At 45.5% G+C, this 24,052-nt stretch overlaps 1 protein-coding gene across 2 annotated transcripts in view; it reads left to right on the top strand.

Annotated features, from left to right (window-relative positions):
• Positions 1–24,052, top strand: part of LOC129381945 (venom metalloproteinase antarease-like TtrivMP_A) — a 52,819-nt gene that overhangs the window by 8,247 nt on the left and 20,520 nt on the right. The window contains exons 2-6 of one of the 2 annotated variants that reach the window (XM_055065233.2): positions 723–889; positions 3,125–3,217; positions 7,763–7,886; positions 19,595–19,746; positions 23,332–23,403. In XM_055065233.2, coding sequence (XP_054921208.1) covers positions 723–889; positions 3,125–3,217; positions 7,763–7,886; positions 19,595–19,746; positions 23,332–23,403 — 608 coding nt within the window. Of the gene's footprint in view, positions 1–719; positions 890–3,124; positions 3,218–7,762; positions 7,887–19,594; positions 19,747–23,331; positions 23,404–24,052 lie in introns of both variants that reach the window. The other variant, XM_055065232.2, reaches the window with a different exon arrangement.

Genomic DNA, 24,052 nt, shown 5'->3' with positions numbered 1-24,052 from the left:
GAAGACGACGGCGCGGCCGCTTCGGAGCTCCGTGGCGAGGACGGGAACGTTCTACCTCCACCACAATGTTACGCGAAGGACGAGTCAGTAAGACGAGCAACTATTTGCAGGTTAGATTTACAACAGCGGTTGCGGCGCTTCCGGTTAGATTCACCGCGCGAGCCCAGTTGGTTCTTCCTTCTCCTTTCTCGAGTGATGGCGCCCACGCGCCTCGTTCAAACAATCAAATGCCACACGCGTGTAGCACTATTCCTGTGGCCGGAAACTTATTTCATTGAAGTGGGGTGCTATACATTAAAACTGTTCCAAAATTTTCTGTTCAAATTCTTCAATCAGCCCTCCGCAATTGGTAAAAAAAACGATTTTGGGCCACCCTCACTTCGCCTTTATCTTATCTTAAACCTTATCTTTTACCGGTATGGCGGTGCCGGCAGATTGGCCAAGCGCTGTCCAAATGCGTGCGCGAGAAGTTCTCGGCTCGTCGTCACACACTTCCCTTCGCACATGCAGCTTACGGCACACGGCTGCGATCTTGTTGCACTTGGACTTTATACGCAACCTCGCTTCGGCGTCGACGCGAGGTTGAGTCGCGAGGCGGCGCAAATCGGCCAGAAGCGCCCACGTAACGGCTATTGCAGTAAAGGAGGACTAAGCATTTTGGTCCTAATGCATGTTTTTTTGGCGGTGAGTGTTGTTTATTACTTCTTTTTATCTTTCAGCAGAACAAGATTCCTATGTGTACCCAACCATTCTGCAAGAGAGAACAAGACCCGGAAATTTGATTCTCCGCCTGACCAACAATCTAACTCTCAACCTTGAAAAGAGCTCGGTGCTCGCTGATCAACTACTGCTTGTTACGAGCAGTCACGCAGGACATCGGACGGACATGGTAAACAAACAAGAGTGGTGAGGCTTTAAATTAAATAGCCTAAGCTGGCATCATGCTTACCCAGCTATGCCGTTGAATCACCGTTATTTATTGCGTAAGCGCTCAACCTCCCCCCGCCCCACTCACCGCTGTCATATTCGTTAAACATCTGCATGTTGTGGCCCAAAAAGATAAATTTCGCTGTTGCGCCGCTTTTTAAGAACGCCTACGCTCCTGCGTAATTGCATACTTTCCGAAGACACAAATTCGTTATTGTACCACTTTCAGCATACCGTGCAATGTAGAGTTGTGACGTAGCGGAAAGCGCGTTTTCGCGATCGTTATCAGCACAAAAATAACAAGGCCGCACAGTTTTACAAAAACAAAAATGTGGTCGAAAAAAATACCCAAGAAGTATATTTAGCGAAGCTTAATTTTTCTCAATAAAGCATTCAGCGAAATGCTGTAATGAGCTTGTGAGAGACGAATTCCACACTGTATAATTTCGGTCATACAGGTATAGTAGGTATAAACATAGACCTTTGAAATTTACGCTTACTTGTGACCAATCCATGCTCCAGTCAATCCACATAGCGCTTGCACTTATGGGCATCCGAATGCATTGATATGTAAGCATAGGTAGAATTTTAAATATATTTCAAGGCTGCGAAGAAAGTCGTTAAAACAAAGTCAATCTCTCAGGCGACAGGCAACGTCTCAGTTTCTATCTTCCCGGTCTACCTTCTCTTCTAGCCTAGCCTTGTAAAAAAAGACGTATCATGGGTAGCAATAATATTCTAGCTCTTTATCTAAGGCTACTGGTACTTATTTTGCCATACATTGTTTAAAGTATGTACAGACCCTGCAGTTTTCTCGAAGCATGTATTGATATTGTACATAGCCGAACAAAGGCGACGAAAAAAGCCGTTTATTTTCGAAGTAATGCAAGGTCCTCTTTTCTGAAAGCAAATGGTCGACAGGAAATGTCTGGTCGCACTTCAAGTTATCTTTTATTTTTTCAGAAGAGAAAGTTTGCTTTTGGTAGATAGCGCAATTCTACTGTCTTATGTAGATTCCTTGATGATGCGTACACTAAACGTAGATATACCGCAATCGAAACTTTCATATTTAGCAGATTTGAATAATTACTTTTAAACGTATTCTCTTGAGGAGTTTTTTTTTAATTGGGTGGAAAGAAAAAGATAAGATTAAGGCATGTTGGCAAAAAATAAGATGAGTTTTAAGAATTGCGAAAATACCCAGAGTTCCATCTAGCACTCCTAAAGCTTTTGTTAAACGGCATATCGAAAATTTAGGTCAAACATACATCATCATTATCATCATCATCATCATCAGCCTGGTTACGCCCACTGCAGGGCAAATGCCTCTTCCATACTTCTCCAACAACCCCGGTCATGTACTAATTGTGGCCATGTCGTCCCTGCAAACTTGATTTCATCCGCCCACCTAAGTTTCTGCCGCCCCCTGCTACGCTTCCCTTCCCGTGAAATCCAGTTCGTAACCCCTAATGACCATCGGTTATCTTCCCTCCTCATTGCATATCCTGCCCATGTCCTGCCCAGTTCATGGCGTTACAAGTTCATGAATAGGACTTCGGGAAGGCGCGTGTATAAGATGCCCATGAACGTGAGATCGGCCACAGAACATTTTACAAAATTAGATTCCGATCAAAAGCCCACGAAGTATTTGGGCAATAAATTGAAAGTGTTTTGCTGTGCTCCTTGGTACACTTCAATTTAAAACATCGAATTTTTATAACAATACATATACAATAGACTTCCAGTTCTGCAATACACGAAGCGCCCTATACCACAGGGTCAAGAACTACGTGCAAACAAAAAAGTCCCGCGCACAACACCTATCGAAGCACGAACGGAAGACCAGTGGTCCAAGACCTGAGGACCAGCTACGGCTGGTGAACTGGTCTAGGCTATCATCGCAGGACATCGGCTACTTGTAATAGGGTGGCCGCCCACCTTCCAGCATTAGCAGCTTGGTCTCTGTAATTAAGTTAATTCACTCACTCACTCACTCACTCACTCACTCACTCACTCACTCACTCACTCGCTCACTCGCTCACTCACTACATCACTTAATCACTCACTGGGAAAAATGCTACTGTATATGACTGGTGATCTCGTCACCTTGTTTCAAACAAGGCAGGTTTCAGCATAAAATAAATGACCATACATTCTTCAGATGCCTACGAACTCTAAAAATGACGTGTATACGCAGGTTGACACCTCAGCAATTCAAGAGGTTCTCTACCAGGACGTGCATCATCAATCCTCTCTCACCTTACGCCAGAGGGAAGGCGTGGTGCAAGTCGTAAGTCCTTCCTTATGCAACTATTCCTATTTATTCGCTGGGTGTTATGGGTAATATGTTGTTAGCAAAATGAATAACAACATGGATAACATATTTGGTAACATATACCTAAAACCTCTAATGCATGGCCTCGTCCTATCCTATAGGCGCGAAATGTTCGATATGGCTCTCCAGACGTCACTAGAGAGAATCTCAGTGACATCGCAACGTAGGTGGTGGGTTTGGCTCCCACTGCCAGTGGGTCTTTCTTTTTCGTCGTCTTGCATTTTCCCTTAGGTTGTGATTTCTACATTTCAAATAAAATTACAAATAGTTTCGCTAATGCTTTGCTTTGTTTCATTATCTGCGGGCTTCATGCGGTAATAGGTAATGCAACTTTTTCTCTGTGTTTACTGAAGGCTGAGAGTATCAACTCGACCATCACGCGTTTACAATGTTCAGTTATGTGAAAAAGCTAATATGTCTGTCTATACAGTAGTATATTAGTACGGAAGTCTAAGTCACCATTTCGACCGAAGGGCACATCAATACAGCACGGGGTAAGGCTCGTAGCTCCGTATGCAATGCAAGTTTCAGCCAACATTCGCTAAGTATACACCATCTCACGCGTCCCAACACACGAGAACATAGTCCACTCGATGACCGCGATTGCTCCCGTTCGCAACACTCAAGTTATGCGAAGAGTATTGGCCGGTTGGCAGCAGGAATCACGCGTAGATGGCGTAAAATGTGCCGCACTCACTTCACCATGTCACTGTTTCGCACCCCCGAAATACTGCAGGGCTTGCCAAATTCGGCTGAGCGTGCATCGAAGCACAATTCCTTTAGACTAACCCCTTCTTGTATAGATTTCGCATGCGGTCCTTGCACCCGCCGCAATTACGTGACCTGAAACCTGCATCGCGCAAGCTTCGCATTCGCCCGACGGTATGCCAGGGAAAGGAGGCTGCGCGAGCAGCTCATGGTGCCATGACAAGCCTCACCCCGTGCAGCCGAAATTTAAGCCGACGATCCGTGCGCACACCGCGTGTCTCTCAAATCCCTTTCGTAATGAAATTGTGCCTCCGCGCACGTCGCAATCGTCTCCTTTCACACAGGACACCAGTTGTGTCACACCGGCCTTCGCTCAAAACTTGCTGGTCTATGGACCGGGTGGTGGATCCAATACTCGTGGCGCACGTGCGCTGCAAAGCCCCTTGAACAAAGGGGCGTCTCTAGCCGAGAGACTTTCATACAAGTTGACACACGACAAAGAACTGTCTCCTCCCTAGTAAGAGTCCCGTACAGAAAGGGATTCAAATGACTTCAAATGACTTTACTTCACGCGTGTGTCAAGGGTAAAACATTGTGACGTAAATCCTTTCGCATTCCCGAGAAGAACGTGAAAACGAAAAGGCAGATGGTGACTAAAACGGACGCAAACCTCATTCGCAGCCCATCAACAAGAGAAACGTTGCGAACTCTGTATTTTGGGTGTATTATTATTGCTTCTAAGTATGTTTCCTACAGTTAGCAGACCAAAGATTTGTCTCGCAGTAAACTTTTATACCAGACCTAGCGTTTGATTCAGTCGAAACCTAAGCAGTCATGAAGGCATTACGGAATCAGGGTGCAGATGAGCCATATGTAAAGATACTGGAAGATATCTATAGCGGCTCCACAGCCACCGTAGTCCTCCACAAAGAAAGCAACAAAATCCCAATAAAGAAAGGCGTCAAACAAGGAGATACGATCTCTCCAATGCTATTCACAGCGTGTTTACAGGAGATATTCAGAGACCTGGAGTGGGAAGAATTGGGGATAAAAGTTGATGCAGAATACCTTAGCAACTTGCGATTTGCTGATGATATTGCCTTGCTTACTAAGTGAGGAGACCAATTGCAATGCATACTCACTGACCTGGAGAGGCAAAGCAGAAGGGTGGGTATGAAAATTAATCTGCAGAAAACTAAAGTAATGTTTAACAGTCTCGGAAGAGAACAGCAGTTTACGATAGGCAGCGAGGCACTGGAAGTGGTAAGGGAATACATCTACTTAGGGCAGGTAGTGACCACGGATCCGGATCATGAGACTGAAATAACCAGAAGAGTAAGAATGGGCTGGGGTGCGTTTGGCAGGAATTCTCAAATCATGAACAGCTGGTTGCCACTATCCCTCAAGAGGAAAGTGTATAACAGCTGTGTGTTACCAGTACTTACGTATGGGGCAGAAACCTGGAGGCTTGCGAAAAGGGTTCTGCTGAAATTGAGGACGACGCAACGAGCTATGGAAAGAAGAATGATGGGTGTAACGTTAAGGGATAAGAAAAGAGCAGATTGGGTGAGGGAACAAACGCAGGTAAATGACATCTTAGTTGAAATCAAGAAAAAGAAATGGGTATGGGCAGGACATGTAATGCGAAGGGAAGATAACCGATGGTCATTAAGGGTTACGGACTGGATTCCAAGGGAAGGGAAGCGTAGCAGGGGGCGGCAGAAACTTAGGTGGGGGGATGAGATTACGACGTTTGCAGTGACAACATGGCCACATTTAGTACATATCCGGGGTAGTTGGAGAAGTATGGGAGAGGCGATTGCCCTGCAGTGGGCGTAACTAGGCTGATGATGATGATGATGATGAAACTTTTATACAGCCATACTTTCAAACGCATGAAAATGGTCCTGCTGCAGACGTCACCACCGTGGCATCGCACTTTTTTTCTCAGGCAGCTTCACCGGCGTGTTGTTTCGGCCATCCAGTTTCGTCGGCATAGCCTCCTCGTGATCTGCCCAATAGCATTGACCTATCCAATACGGCCCCGGCAGTGGGAAACCACAAGAAGCCTCGCGTCCAGCAGCCAGAGAAAGCCACATAGAACCTTAGCAGTTTCTGGGGAGATCATTTGAGCAGACTGTTAATAATGCAGGTAATAACGGATGCGGGAATTGTAATGCTGCCAGGAATTGCAAGCCTTATGCTGCCTGTTCTTATCAGTTATGATTTCCTTTTCTTTTGAATTTACGAGGTGCACAAATTTCCAGTGTTTTCTCAGTTTCAGTTTTAACAAACAGCGGTTCTTGTCTTGCTTCCGTGCTTGCTGACAACCAATAAAGGAAATCGCAGCGTAAAGTGTGTGGCCGGTGAAACTCCCTTTTCTAAGCAGTCCTTCTGTGCCAAGTAAACGGATAACGTTCAAGGAACTTAGCCCGTGTGTCAAGGGCATGCCATTGCGACGTGAATTCTTCGCATTCCTCAGAATAACGTGAAAGCAGAAAGGCAGACAGTGACTTAAGGAAGTTCCAGTGACGCTTCAGCTCATGAATGCGGATCACGCGCAGGCGTATGGGCGCTGCTCCCTTTTTGTTCACTGCGTGTGGAATGTTATAAAAATGCTTAGATTGTGTGCAAGCATAGTGGCTTTCTCGAATCTTATTTTTATTTTGCATGTCTTCTGTCCGGTTTTCGATATTTGTAAAGTGTAAAGTGCCATTAGGAAATATCGTAAGGCACTGTAACGAAATGCACGGTCTTTATTATTTCAAGCAATCTGGCAGTGAACTATGCACAATATTTAGTTTCCCCTGCTTCGCCTTTTTACTCTTCTGGAGTCGTCTGGACTCAAATGTGTGTGACGTGCAGCGCCAGACATGTGTGTAGTCTGTCTGCTTCTTTTGTCCCGTTTCTGATGCGCTATGCCTTTTGCCTCCATCTTGGTATACGAAGAAGCCCAACATGAAGCTTTAGTCAACTTCTGGGCAAGCCAAGCACACATCGTTTGCTGGAGTTGTCCAGCTCGTGCCCGCCACTTGGCGGTGACTTCGGAGTCGGCCTGCCGCCGCTCGCGTCGACGCTCAGTCCTCGCTTGGCACTCGGCCTCGCGTTCACGAGAGGAACCCGGTACTAGCACATACAGAAGCCGCAGCAACTACCACAGAAGGTGAACCCAGTGTGCCTCCAGCTACCCTCCTCCTCCGCGACGCTTCATCCGCTTTCTCCTTCACCGTGCCGCTCAACGCCACCCAGACATTCCTCTAGGTAGTGTTACTTTGCTTCGCGCTCAGCACGCTCCTCTGTTCCTTCCCCGGCATGTGTTTCTCTTCACCTTCCAGGCGCCTTCTTCCCCCGGTGTTCGCTTCCCATGCTGCGACACACATAATCTCGCCGATCTCACAGACGGGGCACGTACGCTTGCGCGTAAATGCTAAGCGTCTTTTTGTTGATTTTCTCAAACGACGCCCTCATTGGAAATTATAATTCAAGATGGTTATGGCAAAGTTTCACTTGTGATGTAACAGTGCGTAGAAAGCTAGGAGAGCTCTAGTGTGGAAACATCACTCGCAACCAACCTTACTATGTGTTTTGTGACGTCACGCAATGAGGTACAAAAACATTTGCCTGCTTTCGAATAGAGAGAGGTTATAGATGTATGACTCGGGTTTTTGAACTTTCTCAAAATCTTCAACATAACCGTACAGTTTTTTCGTTCTTTGAAACGTGAAATAAATAAAATATTGCTTTCTGTATTTTTGACTGTGAATCGGTTACATTTACTCCTATTTCTACCAGGAAGGTATTATCAACCACGAACTGAGAATAAAGCCTCTACCACAAGACGAACGGTCGTTACAAGATAAAATACTGCATAAGATCTACAAAGTAGAAGAGATAGATGGTACCTATATGGATATGGGTAAGCAATGTTACTCCTCTCCGCCTTGCTGGTTTCCGTAGAACTATTACGCCAAACCCTTACCTTTGTTTCTGAATTGTTGATAAATTTGACTTTGCCTGCCATCTGCTAGCTGCCCGGTTAGCTCAGATGGTAGAGCGGCTGCCCCGGAAAGGTGGTGGTCCCGTGTTCAAGTCCCGGACCGGGAGGAATTTTTCTTCATCTGCAAAGCCTTTCTTTCGAGGAAGATTTCGCTACATTTCGCCAAGTTTTTGCGAGGCCATACACGGCCAGACCGGTAAGCCACACAAGCCCTAGGAAGTCGCACGCATACGAGCCGCAGTAGGTGCATCACAATTCATTATGCACAGTCCTTCACTACCAGCCGTCATCATCGTCACCTGGTCCTCGTCCTTGATGCCCGACCATCGTCGTGGCCGCCGTCGTGGCCGCCGTCGTGGTCGTCGTCGTGGTCGGGGGCAGCGCGGAAGGCTTCGCTATAAGCACATGCAAGGCAGAGCTCTTCTGTTTAAAGTTCCGCACCGATCTCACCGTAGAGAGATTCACGTCAAACCAGAACCGGTCACAGAGGCGGTAGCTGTGCCCGAACTCTATGCCGAGAAATTCGCGCTGGAAACGGCCGTTCGCACCTGCCATGGATTTGCGGGTTTCGGGTTGAAAGTTCTCGGTGACACGCAGGCCCGAAAGCGATTCACGGCAGCGCCGAGCATTCAGTCGGCAGGGTTCGTTGTCTGTGGTCTGTAACTCGGGATCCTCGGCTCGGCGATGGCGTTTGTCGGCGCCGGCCTCGGCGCGATGGGCCGGATAGGCTCTCCTTCGTCGATCGTAGTCCCGCTGAGCCGTGCGCCGAGCTTCCTTGTAGGTCGCACACGCGACAGCTGTGCCCAAACTCTATGCCCAGAAATTCGCGCTGAAATCGGCCGTTCGCACCCCTGTGTGTCGGCGGGCTTGAAGCTGGAAGTTTTGGAGCAGTCGCAGGCCGGGATCGCTTTTCGGTGACGCCGAGCGTTTGGGCGACAACTCTCGTGTTCCCTAAACTGAAACTCGAGATACACGACTCGACGTCGCCTTTTAGCCGCAGCTTCAGCGCGGTGTTCTGGATCAGCTTGGCGGGACGCATAGCTTCTCGCTTGGCAGTACGGCACTCTTCGTTGTAAGCCGCTCCTTCTTCGGGCGTCCGGACTTTCTTCGGTCCTCCCACGGCAGCAGCACGTACGCAGGCAGTAAAGGACGCGAGAGGTGTGCTGCCATGCCGGCTCGAGGTTTTACTAGCCTGTGACGTCACAACTCCGCACTACGAGCGTGGGGTGCGAGGAGGTTACGAGACTCGGTACTCTCGCAGCTGGTTGCTAGGCAACGCGTGGCAGCGCACAGCTGGGCTGAATTTTCTGGTAATGCTCCACGGCAAAACGAAAGCTTAAACAGTTCCCTCTTAAAAGTGCAAAGGCGGCTTCGAGATCTCCTGGCACACTCCTTATTTAAAATATTTTCCTCATTGGTTTGAGTTGTAACCGTCACTATTCCGAAGAATAGTTGGGGAATCTAAAACATAGCGATGCTACATAAGAGATACCTCCATCAAGGCAGTGACGTCGCAGCAACCGACTGCCTTTTCGCATGGTACAAAATTCTCGTCGAATAGTCCAGTGCCCTGTGTAATATGCGTCCCTTTTCGTACTGGTATACGCACATAGCACCTGTTGCTTAATAAGTATGTCTGATGTTCTCTCTGCGTACGGGAAAGTCAATACGCTTTAATGTCTAGCACCCACACATGATTACAGCAGCTGGCAACAACATTACTAGTTGTCATGCCATTAGTTTTCCTTTGTTTAACCACAACCGTTAAACTGCCTCAATAAGACTCAATAATTTCCAACTTACTGTGCATCGAAGGAACTATGTATATCTATTTTTTCAGAGCCGACACTCTCACAAGTTTACCAACGCTCGTATGAGCTCAACCAGTGTAAGAAAAGAGACCGTAGAAATTGGAACGTTAAGCATTGCAGATTTAAATTTGAAGTAATTGGTTATGTTTCACTATTTGTCCTTTTGTTATAATCCACGCCAATGCATGATAAACACTCGCGTAACTTACAAAACCATTTAATGCGGATGAATTCAGCCTGAAAATTAAATAAGCACACGTTTCGTTCAAGAGCTTAAACTAGGTATTTATCATCAGTGGACGTTTCCACAAACCGCATTCTTCATTCGTCATCCACCGCACAAAATGCAGTTGGACTTAAATTCAAGAGAACTTGGTGACCACTAAGAAGTATTTAGCTAAATAAAAGAAAGCTGTTAAATATATTGCATTTGTGAAAAGTCATGCTGGTAACATTATTGGGGGCGAGGACTTACGGAGTCGCCATCTGTCGGAAGCGCCTCCCTTGCGTAGTATGAGGGATCACGCGGCGCGCTCCTCATAGGTTTCGCTTACGGCGCTCAATAGAAACACCACGCGGCAGCCCTCCTGGACATTTATGTAGGTACTGTCAAAACGAGGGAAGTTTTTGACTGCTGATATAATAACCCTGGGCAAACTTAAAGCACAGAATCATTTACAGACGCTATCTTTTTACCAAATACGTACAGCGAAAATCCACTACGCGTGGTCACCGCGAAGGAGACTGCCGAACAGGTTTCTTGCGTGAAAACTTTCGCGCTTTTGCAAACTTTTCCTTTGACAAATGGTGAAAGAAAACTATCTAAAATATGTTCTTATAGTAGGCTGTCTGTGTAAACAAACGGGGCATAACATAATGAAGCCTCAATGCGGCGATCGCACGCGTTCGCAGCGACCGACGGCGCGTCTGTATGCATGTCCGGGCACAATGTTTTGGTTTCGCTTTGAGCGCGTTTTCCTACCGTGTGTGTGTGTGTGCGTGCCGTGAGCTTTAGGCCGCAGCATGTGAGCATTTGACAGTGCACTTGCAGCCATTGTTGCGTGGACGCTACCAGAACTGTCAAAAAATAATTTCGTTTTAGAGACTTCGACGTTATAGTGATTCGCCGTCGCGACGATTCAATCTTTTTTTGTCTTCTAAATTTATGGACATTTCAATGTTATTTCTTAAGTTGCTTCGCACTCTATGTTTATGGGTCTTCTCAGCGTGCGATTTCCCTCTGCTGCTTTTTCGTAATCTAGTGCAATAATTTTTAACACAAACATGACCATATGCCATGCCTTTCTTTCATGTGCGTCTTACCGCTCCCTTTCCGTTCCAGTGAACTTGCCAGTATATAGCATGAACAAGTTCATAGACCAAACCGTCCTCACATTAGCCTTGGAGAGGGCGCGGGCGAGCATCTCAGTGCGTGTTTTATGCTGCTCCCCGAACATCGCAGTCCCGGCGCCATAGCAGAAATCTTCCTCACGTGTGTGCTTGCTGCATACCCGAGTTGTAGCCTATGGCTGTCTGCCGGTTCTAAATTTCACCAGACAAGCTTCACGCAGCTCCTTGACCTGCGGTACGGGTGAAAAAGGCTGACACCGGGCTCCGTTGGGTACATCCGGCACTGCGGTACCGAGCAGTAGCCTACCATGCTGCACTGCTTCCAAAAGCAGCCACTACCTATTATAGTAGTTTCAGATGTTCTCAAGTTGACACCCAAAGCGGTAAAGCCTCACCACTTAATCAGAACCGCGGCGTAGGTGGGATTTTTGACTTTAGTTTTCAGCTCGCTTCGGCGCTTCCGAAGCAGCCGCCGCGGCCGCTGTGTCCACGTGATCCCTCATGAGACGTCACGCCGACGGTGGCGCCAGCTTTTCCAGTGGTGGAGTTCGCCGCCAATATTATTACAACGTTATAAAAGTAAACAGTATTAAATTCCGCCAGAAATCACTTGAGGATGACTATCGACGTTAATAAGATTGGCATTGTAGCCGTGCACCAACGCACCGTATCACCAACGCGAAAACGCGCCATGTGTGAAGCATGTACTGCAGCCTGGATCATCTCTCGCGCTTTTGTCTGCGCACGCTGCTCCACCTAGTGGTGCGCCGTGAGCTACGCATGCCAGGCCATGGCCTCCGAGATTTGCGCGCCGCCGGCTGGTTGGTCTACGGGAGTCTCGATCGCACGGAAAAAGCGTAATTTCAGACGTGGGCGTGGTCCAGTCCTCCTCCCGGCCGCGGCCCTTGTAACCGAGGCGTTGGGGAAGCTTTCTGGTGCTCTGGTACTGATGCCGCGGCTTCGATGAGGAGAGAAAAGAATGATATTGCGCTGCTTTATAATTGACCTTTCGAAAGCCTTTGGCCGCGTACTTCATAAACGACTAACACGATCGTAATCTAACATAACATAACGTAATCTCGATCTTGATAGCAAAACAACACGATCGCTTGAAGAATTTCTAACCAATCGTTTTTAGGTGTCTAAGTTGAATGATAATATTTCCCGTCCAACTCTTGTCAATTCGTGTGTCCCTCAAGGTACAGTAATCGGTCCGCTTTTATTTTTAATATATATTAATCACATATCATTAAATAATAAATCAACAGTTCGCCTTTTCCCCGTTGGCTGTGTAATTTAAAGAGAGATAACTAGCCCTAAGAATGTCATAAGTTCGTAATCTGACCTTAATAAACTCACAGAATGGGGCTGAAAAAGGCAGATGCAAATTAATAAAGAAAAGACCAAACACTGGAAGTTCATTTTTGTCTCAAAGTCCCAACCAAATGCTTGCGTATTAAACGATAGCACAGTAGACTCGGCAACATCAGTTAGATACCTCGGCGCCTTCATAAATTCTAGTTGAACATGGACTGACTATACAGAACATATTCCATCTAAAGCGCAAAAGAAAATTCGCTTTCTTAGAAGACGCTTATATCTGGCCGACGCTTATATCCGGACAGGCCGCCATTGGAATATGAACCTGGCAACGTTTAACGCAAGAACATTATCTAGTGAGGCGAGTCTAGCAGTGCTATTGGAAGAATTAGAGGGCAGTAAATGGGATATAATAGGGCTCAGTGAAGTTAGGAGGCCAAAAGAAGCATATACAGTGTTAAGGAGCGGGCACGTCCTGTGCTACCGGGGCTTAGCGGAGAGACGAGAACTAGGAGTCGGATTCCTGATTAATAAGAATATAGCTGGTAACATACAGGAATTCTATAGCATTAACGAGAGGGTGGCATGTCTTGTTGTGAAACTTAATAAGAGGTACAAAATGAAGGTTGTACAGGTCTACGCCCCTACATCCAGTCATGATGACCAGGAAGTCGAAAGCTTCTACGAAGACGTGGAATTGGCGATGGGTAGAGTGAAAACAAAATACACTATACTGATGGGCGATTTCAATGCCAAGGTAGGCAAGAAGCATGCTGGAGACAAGGCAGTGGGGGAATATGGCATAGGCACTAGGAATAGCAGGGGGGAGGTATTAGTAGAGTTTGCAGAACAGAATAATATGAGGATAATGAATACCTTCTTCCGCAAGCGGAATAACCGAAAGTGGACATGGAGGAGCCCGAACGGCGAGACTAGAAATGAAATAGATTTCATACTCTGCGCTAACCCTGGCATCATACAAGATGTGGACGTGCTCGGTAAGGTGCGCTGCAGTGACCACAGGATGGTAAGAACTCGAATTAGCCTAGACCTGAGGAGGGAACGGAGGAAACTGGTACATAAGAAGCCGATCAATGAGTTAGCGCTAAGAGGGAAAATAGAGGAATTCCAGATCAAGCTACAGAACAGGTATTCGGCTTTAAGCCACGAAGAGGATCTTAGTGTTGAAGCAATGAACGACAATCTTGTGGGCATCATTAAGGAGTGTGCAATAGAAGTCGGTGGTAACTGCGTTAGACAGGATACCAGTAAGCTATCGCAGGAGACGAAAGATCTGATCAAGAAACGCCAATGTATGAAAGCCTCTAACCCTACAGCTAGAATAGAACTGGCAGAACTTTCGAAGTTAATCAACAAGCGTAAGACAGCTGACATAAGGAAGCATAACATGGATAGAATTGAACAAGCTCTCAGGAACGGAGGAAGCCTAAAAGCAGTGAAGAAGAAACTAGGAATTGGCAAGAATCAGATGTATGCGCTAAGAGACAAAGCCGGCAATATCATTACTAATATGGATGAGATAGTTCAAGTGGCTGAGGAGTTCTATAGAGATTTATACAGTACGAGTGGCACCCACGATGATAATGGAAGAGAGAATAATCTAGAGGAATTCGATATCCCAGAAGTAACGCCGGAAGAAGTAAAGAAAGCCTTGGGAGCTATGCAAAGGGGGAAGGCAGCTGGGGAGGATCAGGTAACAGCAGATTTGCTGAAGGATGGTGGGCAGATTGTTCTAGAAAAACTGGCCAGCCTCTATACGCAATGCCTCAAGACCTCGAGCGTACCGGAATCTTGGAAGAACGCTAACATAATCCTAATCCATAAGAAAGGCGACGCCAAAGACTTGAAAAATTATAGACCGATCAGCTTACTGTCCGTTGCCTACAAAGTATTTACTAAGGTAATTGCAAATAGAATCCGGAACACCTTAGACTTCCGTCAACCAAAGGACCAGGCAGGATTCCGTAAAGGCTACTCAACAATAGATCATATTCACACTATCAATCAGGTGATAGAGAAATGTGCGGAATATAACCAACCATTATATATAGCTTTCATTGATTACGAGAAAGCGTTTGATTCAGTCGAAACCTCAGCAGTCATGGAGGCATTGCGGAATCAGGGTGTAGACGAGCCGTATGTAAAAATACTGAAAGATATCTATAGCGGCTCCACAGCCACTGTACTCCTCCATAAAGAAAGCAACAAAATCCCAATAAAGAAAGGCGTCAGGCAGGGAGATACGATCTCTCCAATGCTATTCACAGCGTGTTTACAGGAGGTATTCAGAGACCTGGATTGGGAAGAATTGGGGATAAGAGTAAATGGAGAATACCTTAGTAACTTGCGCTTCGCTGATGATATTGCCTTGCTTAGTAACTCAGGGGACCAACTGCAATGCATGCTCACTGATCTGGAGAGGCAGAGCAGAAGGGTGGGACTAAAAATGAATCTGCAGAAAACTAAAGTAATGTTTAACAGTCTCGGAAGGGAACAGCAGTTTACGATAGGTAGCGAGGCACTGGTAAGAGAATACATCTACTTAGGACAGGTAGTGACTGCTGATCCAGATCATGAGAGTGAAATAATCAGAAGAATAAGAATGGGCTGGGGTGCGTTTGGCAGGCATTCGCAGATCATGAACAGCAGGTTGCCATTATCCCTCAAGAGAAACGTGTATAACAGCTGTGTCTTACCAGTACTCACGTATGGGGCAGAAACCTGGAGGCTTACGAAAAGGGTTCTACTTAAATTGAGGACGACGCAACGAGCTATGGAAAGAAAAATGATAGGTGTAACGTTAAGGGATAAGAAAAGAGCAGATTGGGTGAGGGAACAAACGCGCGTTAATGACATCTTAGTTGAAATCAAGAAAAAGAAATGGGCATGGGCAGGACATGTAATGAGGAGGGAAGATAACCGATGGTCATTAAGGGTTACGGACTGGATTCCGAGGGAAGGGAAGCGTAGCAGGGGGCGACAGAAAGTTAGGTGGGCAGATGAGATTAGGAAGTTTGGAGGGTCAACATGGCCACAATTAGTACATGACCGGGGTAGTTGGAGAAGTATGGGAGAGGCCTTTGCCCTGCAGTGGGCGTAATCAGGCTGATGATGATGATGATGATGATGATGATGATGATGATGATGATATCTGGCCGATAGGGACACCAGGCTTCAAGCCTACAATTTCCTCGTGCGTCCTTCCCTCGAATATGCATCGATTATTTCGAACCCCCACTCTTACCCATCTGCCCGAAGCCTTCCAGAATAAAGCAGCATCATTCATGTTGTCATCCTGCTCGCGATTTCAAAGCTTTTAATATCTGAAGGAAACGCTGAACATGGCCGCTACTCTCAATGCGCAGAAAATTCGCTAGATTATCTTTTTTTTTTCACACACTGTATCACAGCAACACATCGTTTGCCCATTCGCATATTTTACCGCCACCTCGTACTTCGCATTGCATCGATCATGCCCACATATTTAGCCCTATCGTCGGCTTGACGGAAAGTTACAATTCGCCTTTAACCTTGTCATTAAAAGAATAGAATGAGTTACCCTCCAGAATAGCTACGATGGCACAGTCCTTTTTATTTCGTTTTGCATTGCTAACGTATCTAGAATCCTAACACTTGCAGTAACAAAATTTTGTCTTCCAGGGCACTTATTCGCATTTGCTATTTTTTTATTTCTGTGTTCACAGGAATTTTCTAAGGATGTTCACATTGTTGCTTGTTTTACGACTCGCTGTACCAAAGTGCTGTATTAACCACCGGCAATGCTCCTTCGTTTGTTGAAATTTTGTTCTCCTATAACCTCCCCCCCCCTATGTAATGCCCCTTGTGGGCCCTTAGGGTATCTAAATAAAAGAAAATGAATAGCAGTTGCGTGGCATATATATATATATATATATATATATATATATATATATATATATATACGATACGTAGCGATGTAGCGATAGGTAGGTAGGTAGCGAGGCACTGGAAGTGGCAAGGGAATACATCACTTAGGGCAGGTAGTGACCGCGGATCTGGATCATGAGACGGAAATAATCAGAAGAATCAGAACGAGCTGGGGTGCGTTTGGCAGGCATTCTCAGATCATGAACAGCAGGCTGCCATTATCCCTCAAGGGAAAAGTATATGACAGCTGTGTCTTACCTGTACTTACGTACGGGGCAGAAACCTGGAGGCTTACGAAAAGGGTTCTACTTAAGTTGAGGACGACACAACGAGCTATGGAAAGAAGAATGATAGGTGTAACATTAAGGGATAAGAAAAGAGCAGATTGGGTGAGGGAACAAACGGGAGTTAATGACATCTTAGTTGAAATCAAGAAAAATGAATGGGCATGGGCAGGACATGTAATTAGGAGGGAAGATAACCGATGGTCATTCAGGGTTACGGACTGGATTCCAAGGGAAGGGAAGCGTAGCTGGGGGCGCCAGAAAGTTAGGTGGGCATATGAGATTAAGAAGTTTGCAGGGACAACATGGCCACAATTATTACATGACCAGGGTAGTTAGAGAAGTATGGGAGAGGCCTTTGCCTTGCAGTGAGCGTAACCAGGCTGATGATGATGATGATACTAAGTTGTACTGTGAAAGATTGTGTTGTTTTCTACTGATTGAGTGATTTGTTTTAATGCATCCATTTGAAACAAGTGCCTTCTCATAGACAAACCTACGTGGAGTGCTGGAGGCCATATAAACTTCAAATCTCCTACTTGAAGTAAATCATGCCATATTTATTAGGAAAACAGGCCACCAGCCCCAACGAGGGGGGGGGGCAGCACCAATGACAAGGACGTACTGAGCAGTAACACAGAATACTTCATAATCTGCCATTCTACATGAACAATTGGTTAGTATGTTATATGTGTTCAAACATTAATAGCGACACACCTTGATCCCCAGTTGCGATGTCCTATTCAGCTGGAATGTTTTCTTCCGAGATAGCTGAAAGACACCACAATCAGTCATATATCATGTTTCATTTATCATTACAATTTTGCAGACCTTATCAATACCTTCAAAAAGCTTTCAAGTTGTTCTTTTGTGCTATTAACAAATTTGGCACTGATATGGGCACAGCTAATTATAACCTTTCCATTTCCCTCAACGGGGCCGTACAATTCCTGTTTTCTGGATAACCCAAAGTGAGTCATGGTTATGTTGAGAAATTAGAGCACAATATGACAAAGAGATAACAAAAACTACTAGGCAAGATTACGAAGCATTTCCTCTTTCTCAGCCACTGCTACTGAAGCACTGTTTTCTTTGCGTACAAGTATTTTTCAGTTTGCGTGGTGTGCGTACTTGTACACGGAATATTTCACCCCTTCCTTCGCGTCAAGCACAGACCATTCCTGGTTCGACTTTTCATATGCTCGGTTATAAAAGCTTTTGCTGAGCGGCACTCTAAAAGATACGAGGGCGCTTAAGCACTTATGAGTTGTGAATGCGAAACAATAATTGTTTAATTGAGCGCTTACGAGCAGTTCTTCGAGTTATGAACTCCTCAAGGGCAAGCGAGCGCATTGAGATGCTTGGCCAATGCCTCCTTGATAGCGCATTGCCGGTGCACTTCGATCCACGACGTCGTGCTGCCTTGTCTGACTGCCATAAGATCTAACGGCGACGATCTCGAATAATCCATGGTGAATTTTGACGTCACACCTTTTGCCATGCCGGGCTTGACAGGGGAAATTTCGGCCCAAGTTGCACGATGTGACAAGGAGAGTGCATAGGCCTGCTTTTAAGGAGGCGCTGGTGTAGCCCATTTCGTAAGACATTCGGCTCCTGCGCGTGCCGTAATTTGTTCGAAAGACACTACCGTCAACATGTCTTCTTTAAAATTTCTGGTGTTTTTATTCATTAATTTCTGTATAGCGATAACCTAGGCGAAGTCAGAACCCAGGTGAGACCTTTCGCGCACAAGGAACGTGCGCATAGCAGAGGCTTCCGACTGTGAGGGTGACGTGGCGTCGTGTCGATGCCCTCTCCCCTCACGCAACAGCTGACGTGCCTATGTGGCAGCAGTTCCTTTTCAAGTGCTCTGCTCCGTCGCGGCGCGCACGTGAAGTGATTTTGCAGCCAATGAGAACTTTGGTTCCGTTTCACTGCTTTTCGCTCAAGCAGCCATTTAATGGCATCGCGTCAGAACAATTGCGTGCTTTGTAGAGTGTCTTTGTCGAACAACAACACATCAACAAGAAGACAAGAACACTAACTTCCTGTATATTTAAGTTTAAACGTCTGTTAGGCCACTCCAGGACCGTCAACGCCATCCCGAAGTTGACTGCGTTCCTGAGGAACCCCAGATGTCCCAATGTTTTCAACATTTCGCTTCACATTCTTCATAACTTGGTCCAGGCAGTAGAGGCGTTTCGTAATTTCATCAATTTGATCAGACAGCCTATGGATATGATGCTCGAAGCCGTGTATTTTACATGCTAAGCCTAAAAGCAAGTTGTGCTTCAAATTCATCTTGTGAACTAGAAGATGACATTTGATTCTGTTTTGTAACCCTGGCCAGAAGCAACACCGTTGTTATGAACGCCTCGGCATGTCTCACGCTTACATTTTTTTAAAGGCTTCTCGTTTGGCCTTCTCGTTCAATCGAAAAAGCATGCGAAAATTTAAAAGTACCCTACATTCGGAGCTCAATAAGTCTGAGTCATTTTCGCTCATAGGAGAACAAGAAGACATTAAAAGCCGCTATTGCAAGCAGCTCTTAGTATTGAAAGTGCTACAATTTGTTACAACTGAGTTGTATTAGAAGTAGAGCGTAAAGTAGAAAGACTAAAATGTTTAAATTTCGCCAACCTAAAGAACATACAGAAGACCGTTCAAAATTTGATGTGCGGTGTGCTCCACCACTGCAGCCAAAAAAACAATACCAAGTTGAAGTATCAAAATGAATCCAGGAGGTCGTGCTTACGAACGCAATATTCATGCTATGGGAATGACAGTTTTTTAATGCTGACAACCTTGTGTGGCAGCATTACTGGCTATCACTTCCCCTTTCGCCATACATATCTCGGAATGATTTGGAGCCCGTTGCAAGTAGCTTACATACAAGAAACACTACTAAAAATGTTCACTTTGATTTCATGTGTAGCGCATCATTACACGGAATATAAAGAAGAGGAGCGATCAGCGAACCAAGATAATTTTACTGTGGAGCTTCACGTTATTTCGGACTCGGTGCACCAAAAATCATTTGAGAAAGATGATGAGTTAATTGCTTATCTGGCAGTCATGACAAATGCAGTGAGTACCTCTCCTTATTTCCTGAGGATGCAAATACTGTGTGTTTATACATTCGAAACATTTATGTTTCCTTACTGCGAATGTGTTTCTCTTGAATTGTTTAATTATTTTGAACGGCTATGCCGGTTCAGGGAGTATTTCTAATATTGATACGGGAAGGAAGAAGCGTGCGTCTATTTACAGATGGCTTTTAATGGCTGTGCCAGCAAGCGTAGATCAGCGATAATGCTACACTCTTCGTCGTCTCCAAGGCCACCATCATCGTCCTCCTTTTCCCACATTACCGACTGTGACAATATGTTCACACATTTACGTAAGTGGACTCGTTTGTGCAGGCTGTTTACTCCGTTAACATGGGAATGGAATTTTCTGTTCTAACGTTTTTGTGCGACCGTTATTTGTACCTTCTGACGAGGTGTAGCCGGTGACACCAAAATCTACCACCGGTCTCTTCCCACTATTACGCTATGGCGCCTCATTGACGAGGTGAAGAAATGCTTTTGTAGACCCAGCCATAAAAAGGAAGCGTACCGAACGTACGCTTTTGAAATATTTTGAACTTCCAAGTTAGACATGCAGTATGGACATAAATGACGTACTGAAGACGTTTAAATGTGTGGACCCATTCTTGGCAAACAAAAAATATCGGGGAATCGGAATATAACGTGACCAATACGCGCATGCGCACGCTAATCCCATTGCTTGATACAGCGAGCGGTCGAAAAGTCTTGTTTACGGATTCATCTCAAAGAAGCGCTGTTTCACTTAAAGAGCTAGCGTCCTTCTTTCTCATATATGGAGTTTCCATTATCTGTCGTGCGTTGTGATTCTTGTATCTGCCGAAAATCTGCCTTTCCAAATGGGGTTCATACATGCATGCTATGCAGTGTGCTGGAAAATGCGCCTTGTCGTGTTTTTAAAAGTTTTAGGCCGTGCTCCCTGGCTCGTTGCTTTATAGAGTGGCCGGTCTGTCCGATGTAGTGTAGCCAGGAAGCTCGCCCGAAGCGACACTAGGATTAGACGTGGTAATGAAAGGGTACTATTCGGCAAAGAGAAACAGTATGATTTATACATCGCTACAGCTGTTTCAGTCAGAGATGGGGTGGTTAGAGGCCTCGTTGTCAGAAGTATTGAGGACAGTGTGTGCGTGCGTACATTTGTCCAGTTATTCGTGCGTCTGTACCGTACGTAAATCCATTGCAAGGGCCACCGGTGTCATACCAATGTGTCTTTGCTTTTCTTTGTGCCCTGCTTGAGGCCCTTATGTCTTTCAGCAAATTCACGCTAGACCAAAACAGCTTTTCTCCTGAAGGCTTCTGGATGAAAGTATGGCAAGTATGACTTAGGGTGGGAAAGTACTTAAGGAATAATTTACAGTTTATTTCAACTACATACACCGTGGGTTACTAAGGATAGTTCCCCTAAAACGCTAGTGGTGCTACCATGGAGTAGGGTGCTTGTGAAGTATTTGGCGCTCTCGCAAAGCAGTCTCTGGTTGCCAAGACACTCTAGTCTTCGCGGAAAATGTACCGTTGCCAGCGTTGTTCATAGTACGAGTGCCTCTTGATGCCTGTGGCGTCGACAATAATACCTTCGATGTTCTACTTGGGGTGATATCTCTAAACACCGCAAGAAAATGTGCTTGCCTGATTTCTTTCACATTAGCAACTTAATCTTCCAATTGTGTGCCTTGGATTTTTTTAACCTGTCTTTCTGTACACCGGGAGGCCACTCACCTCCCTTGAGCCAGACATTAGCACAGACATGGAGGGCCTACGTGACGACATCGATGATACCGCCACTGTTGCCTGGCTTGATGATGTCATATTACCGACTGCGCTGAATGTCTGTTATCAATGAAGCCAGAAGCCAAGGTTCACATTCTCTCAAAGCATAGTCTCATCCGTGACTCTAACAAGAATGCCAAACCCTGAACCAGCAAGTTTGGGTGACTCCTGCACAAACTATCCTACTATAGAGTATTAGAGGTTGGAGTGCGCAACATGTTTAGGAGACACACAGAAGAGAACATTGGCTACTATAGAGACTAGAACTCCAGCCTAATCCAACGGAGGTCATATCGAGTCTCACTGGCTGAGTAAAATTATTGCGGAACATGTAAAACTAATCATAACGACGAGGTTCATATAAGAGTCATCGGCTGCATCTTGCATCTTCGTAAAAAAAATATGGCTCAGGCAGGTTCTGCGTCAGTTATCTACAACTGAGCCCTTCTGCAAAAAAAAAAAAAGGAAGAAGAAAACCTTCCTGATCCTGTGCACAACTGCATCCGTCCTCTACTGTCAGCTTTGCATTTTCTTTCCGTGGAGCTCAGATCTATATTTGCAATTTTTGCAACCAAGCGGTCTTTATATTGGCGAATTACAATACCTTCATAAGAGGAAGAACAGAGCATATAAACCCAAACACCTAGCTCAAGTTTATTATGTGTAATGCCGTGTCGTTTGTGTAGTGCCCCTTCTTACTTTCTGCTGTCTATTGACATAGTTATCTGTAGCTTCAAGTACACCACCTCTCTTACATTTATCCCCAAGACGTTGTCATCTTTTCCAGGATTACTTTCCACGAGTACATTGAGGACAACTGTCCTTTTGACTTAGTCTTCACATGCCTCGACATGGCTGCGTTGCCTTTGATCTCTCAGTGCCACCTTCGTGACCTTGAAATGTTAGTCCTCAGTCGCCTGACCAATAAGCACGGCGTTCGATCTGACCTACACCAAGTAGTCACAGTCAGCATGACGCTACCATGCTAGCTACAGGGCCATGAAAGATTTTTAGATCAGAACTCTTACATCCGGTGTCCTCCTCCCAAATTTGCTAAGGTTGATTACCGGTTCACTTGCACGCTCAATTTCATTTTTCCAACATAATCAAGCTTGGCTTCACGTGATACTATCATGATTAGGAGTCTGGCTCATCGGCCGTTCCCATACTTTTTATCTCAAATCATTCAGTCTCCCTAAGATAGACGACCTAAGTATATCTCATGCACAAAAAGAGATGCGGTTTGGCATTGAACTGCACATCGCAAGCGTGGCTTGCACCTAATTCATGTTCCACTACACTGGCCCCTTCAACATTCTGGCGTACCTCAATGCCGTCACTTAGGTGATTTTCGGCATCACGTGCGTCAGGAGCCACTACCGCATTACCAATACCGTTCATGTCACCATTTTGAAAAATTTGCACTGTGGGATTTCCGAATAACTCCCCCTTGACACCATCTGTAATGTGCATAGTGCTACGATATGGCGGACAACTCTTGAAGAGGGGGGCTATGCTCTCCGGCAATCCGATTGGCCTTACAGCTATCGTCTCGCTGTCAGGAACCATCATATTATATCGAATAAACGTATCATTCTAACAAAATCACGAACAAATGGTCAGCGATAACGTCTTTATTAAATGTCCAATCTTGCAGCCAGACTACACCCCCTCTTATTTCCTAACCATAAAAAAAGTGAATCTGTTAAAATAGCGGTGACCAAGTTTCAGCGTACTATGTGTAAGGAACAACAGGTTCGTTAAGGATGTCATAACTGTAAATGATGCTATATTTCAGGTGAACTTAAGATATCTGGACATGAGAAATCCACGGATAAGCTTCCTCCTCGTTGGACTTACACGTAGTAAAGTAAGTCTTTCAATCAGTGTTACCCGCAACAGTAGAACAAAACTGAAGAGAACCCCTTGGTTCTTCTCTGTAGTGGCACAGTGTTAGCGTTCTCTCCACAAGGAGAGCTAGTACGTGAGGTCTCGAATCAAGCTATTGGTGGTATTAGCGTATTGTGTCTATATAAAAGTGTGAACAAGCGAAAAGCGCACTTGATGCTTTGTTCTGAAGCTCCACGTTTCCACTCACTAGTTGAAGAAAAAAAAAAGCTTTTTTAGGCCAAGACTGGTTTAGTCCTTCCAAGGCACCTGAAAGATGTCGCTCTTTTCTTGGTGTCCTTTGCCACACCATCAACAAACTGACCACGTGTACTAGGCATGAAGTTGATTATTTACTCCACTGCGGTATAAGCTTAGCACTAGCGAGCGACTTCTCAGCAAACGTAAGAATGGTGCTGGGAGTGGCGCCCCTCCTGCCATCCCACGAATTTCTAGACTCGTCACAACACGTTTAAGAAAAATAGTAGAGGAGGAGTAAGAGTGATTTTTGGGCCAAAACTGCGATATCACTTAACAAGAAGCTTAAGGCGTGGATAGCGCCACGGAAGTAGTCTGCAATAGACAGCACTGATATCTAGAAAAAAATTAAGGCCGGAATTCCGTAATGGGAA

This window comes from Dermacentor andersoni, chromosome 10 (genome assembly GCF_023375885.2).
Source record: "Dermacentor andersoni chromosome 10, qqDerAnde1_hic_scaffold, whole genome shotgun sequence".
Classification (NCBI taxonomy): Eukaryota; Metazoa; Arthropoda; class Arachnida; order Ixodida; family Ixodidae; genus Dermacentor; species Dermacentor andersoni.
This window is presented reverse-complemented; position numbering and strand designations above follow the sequence as displayed.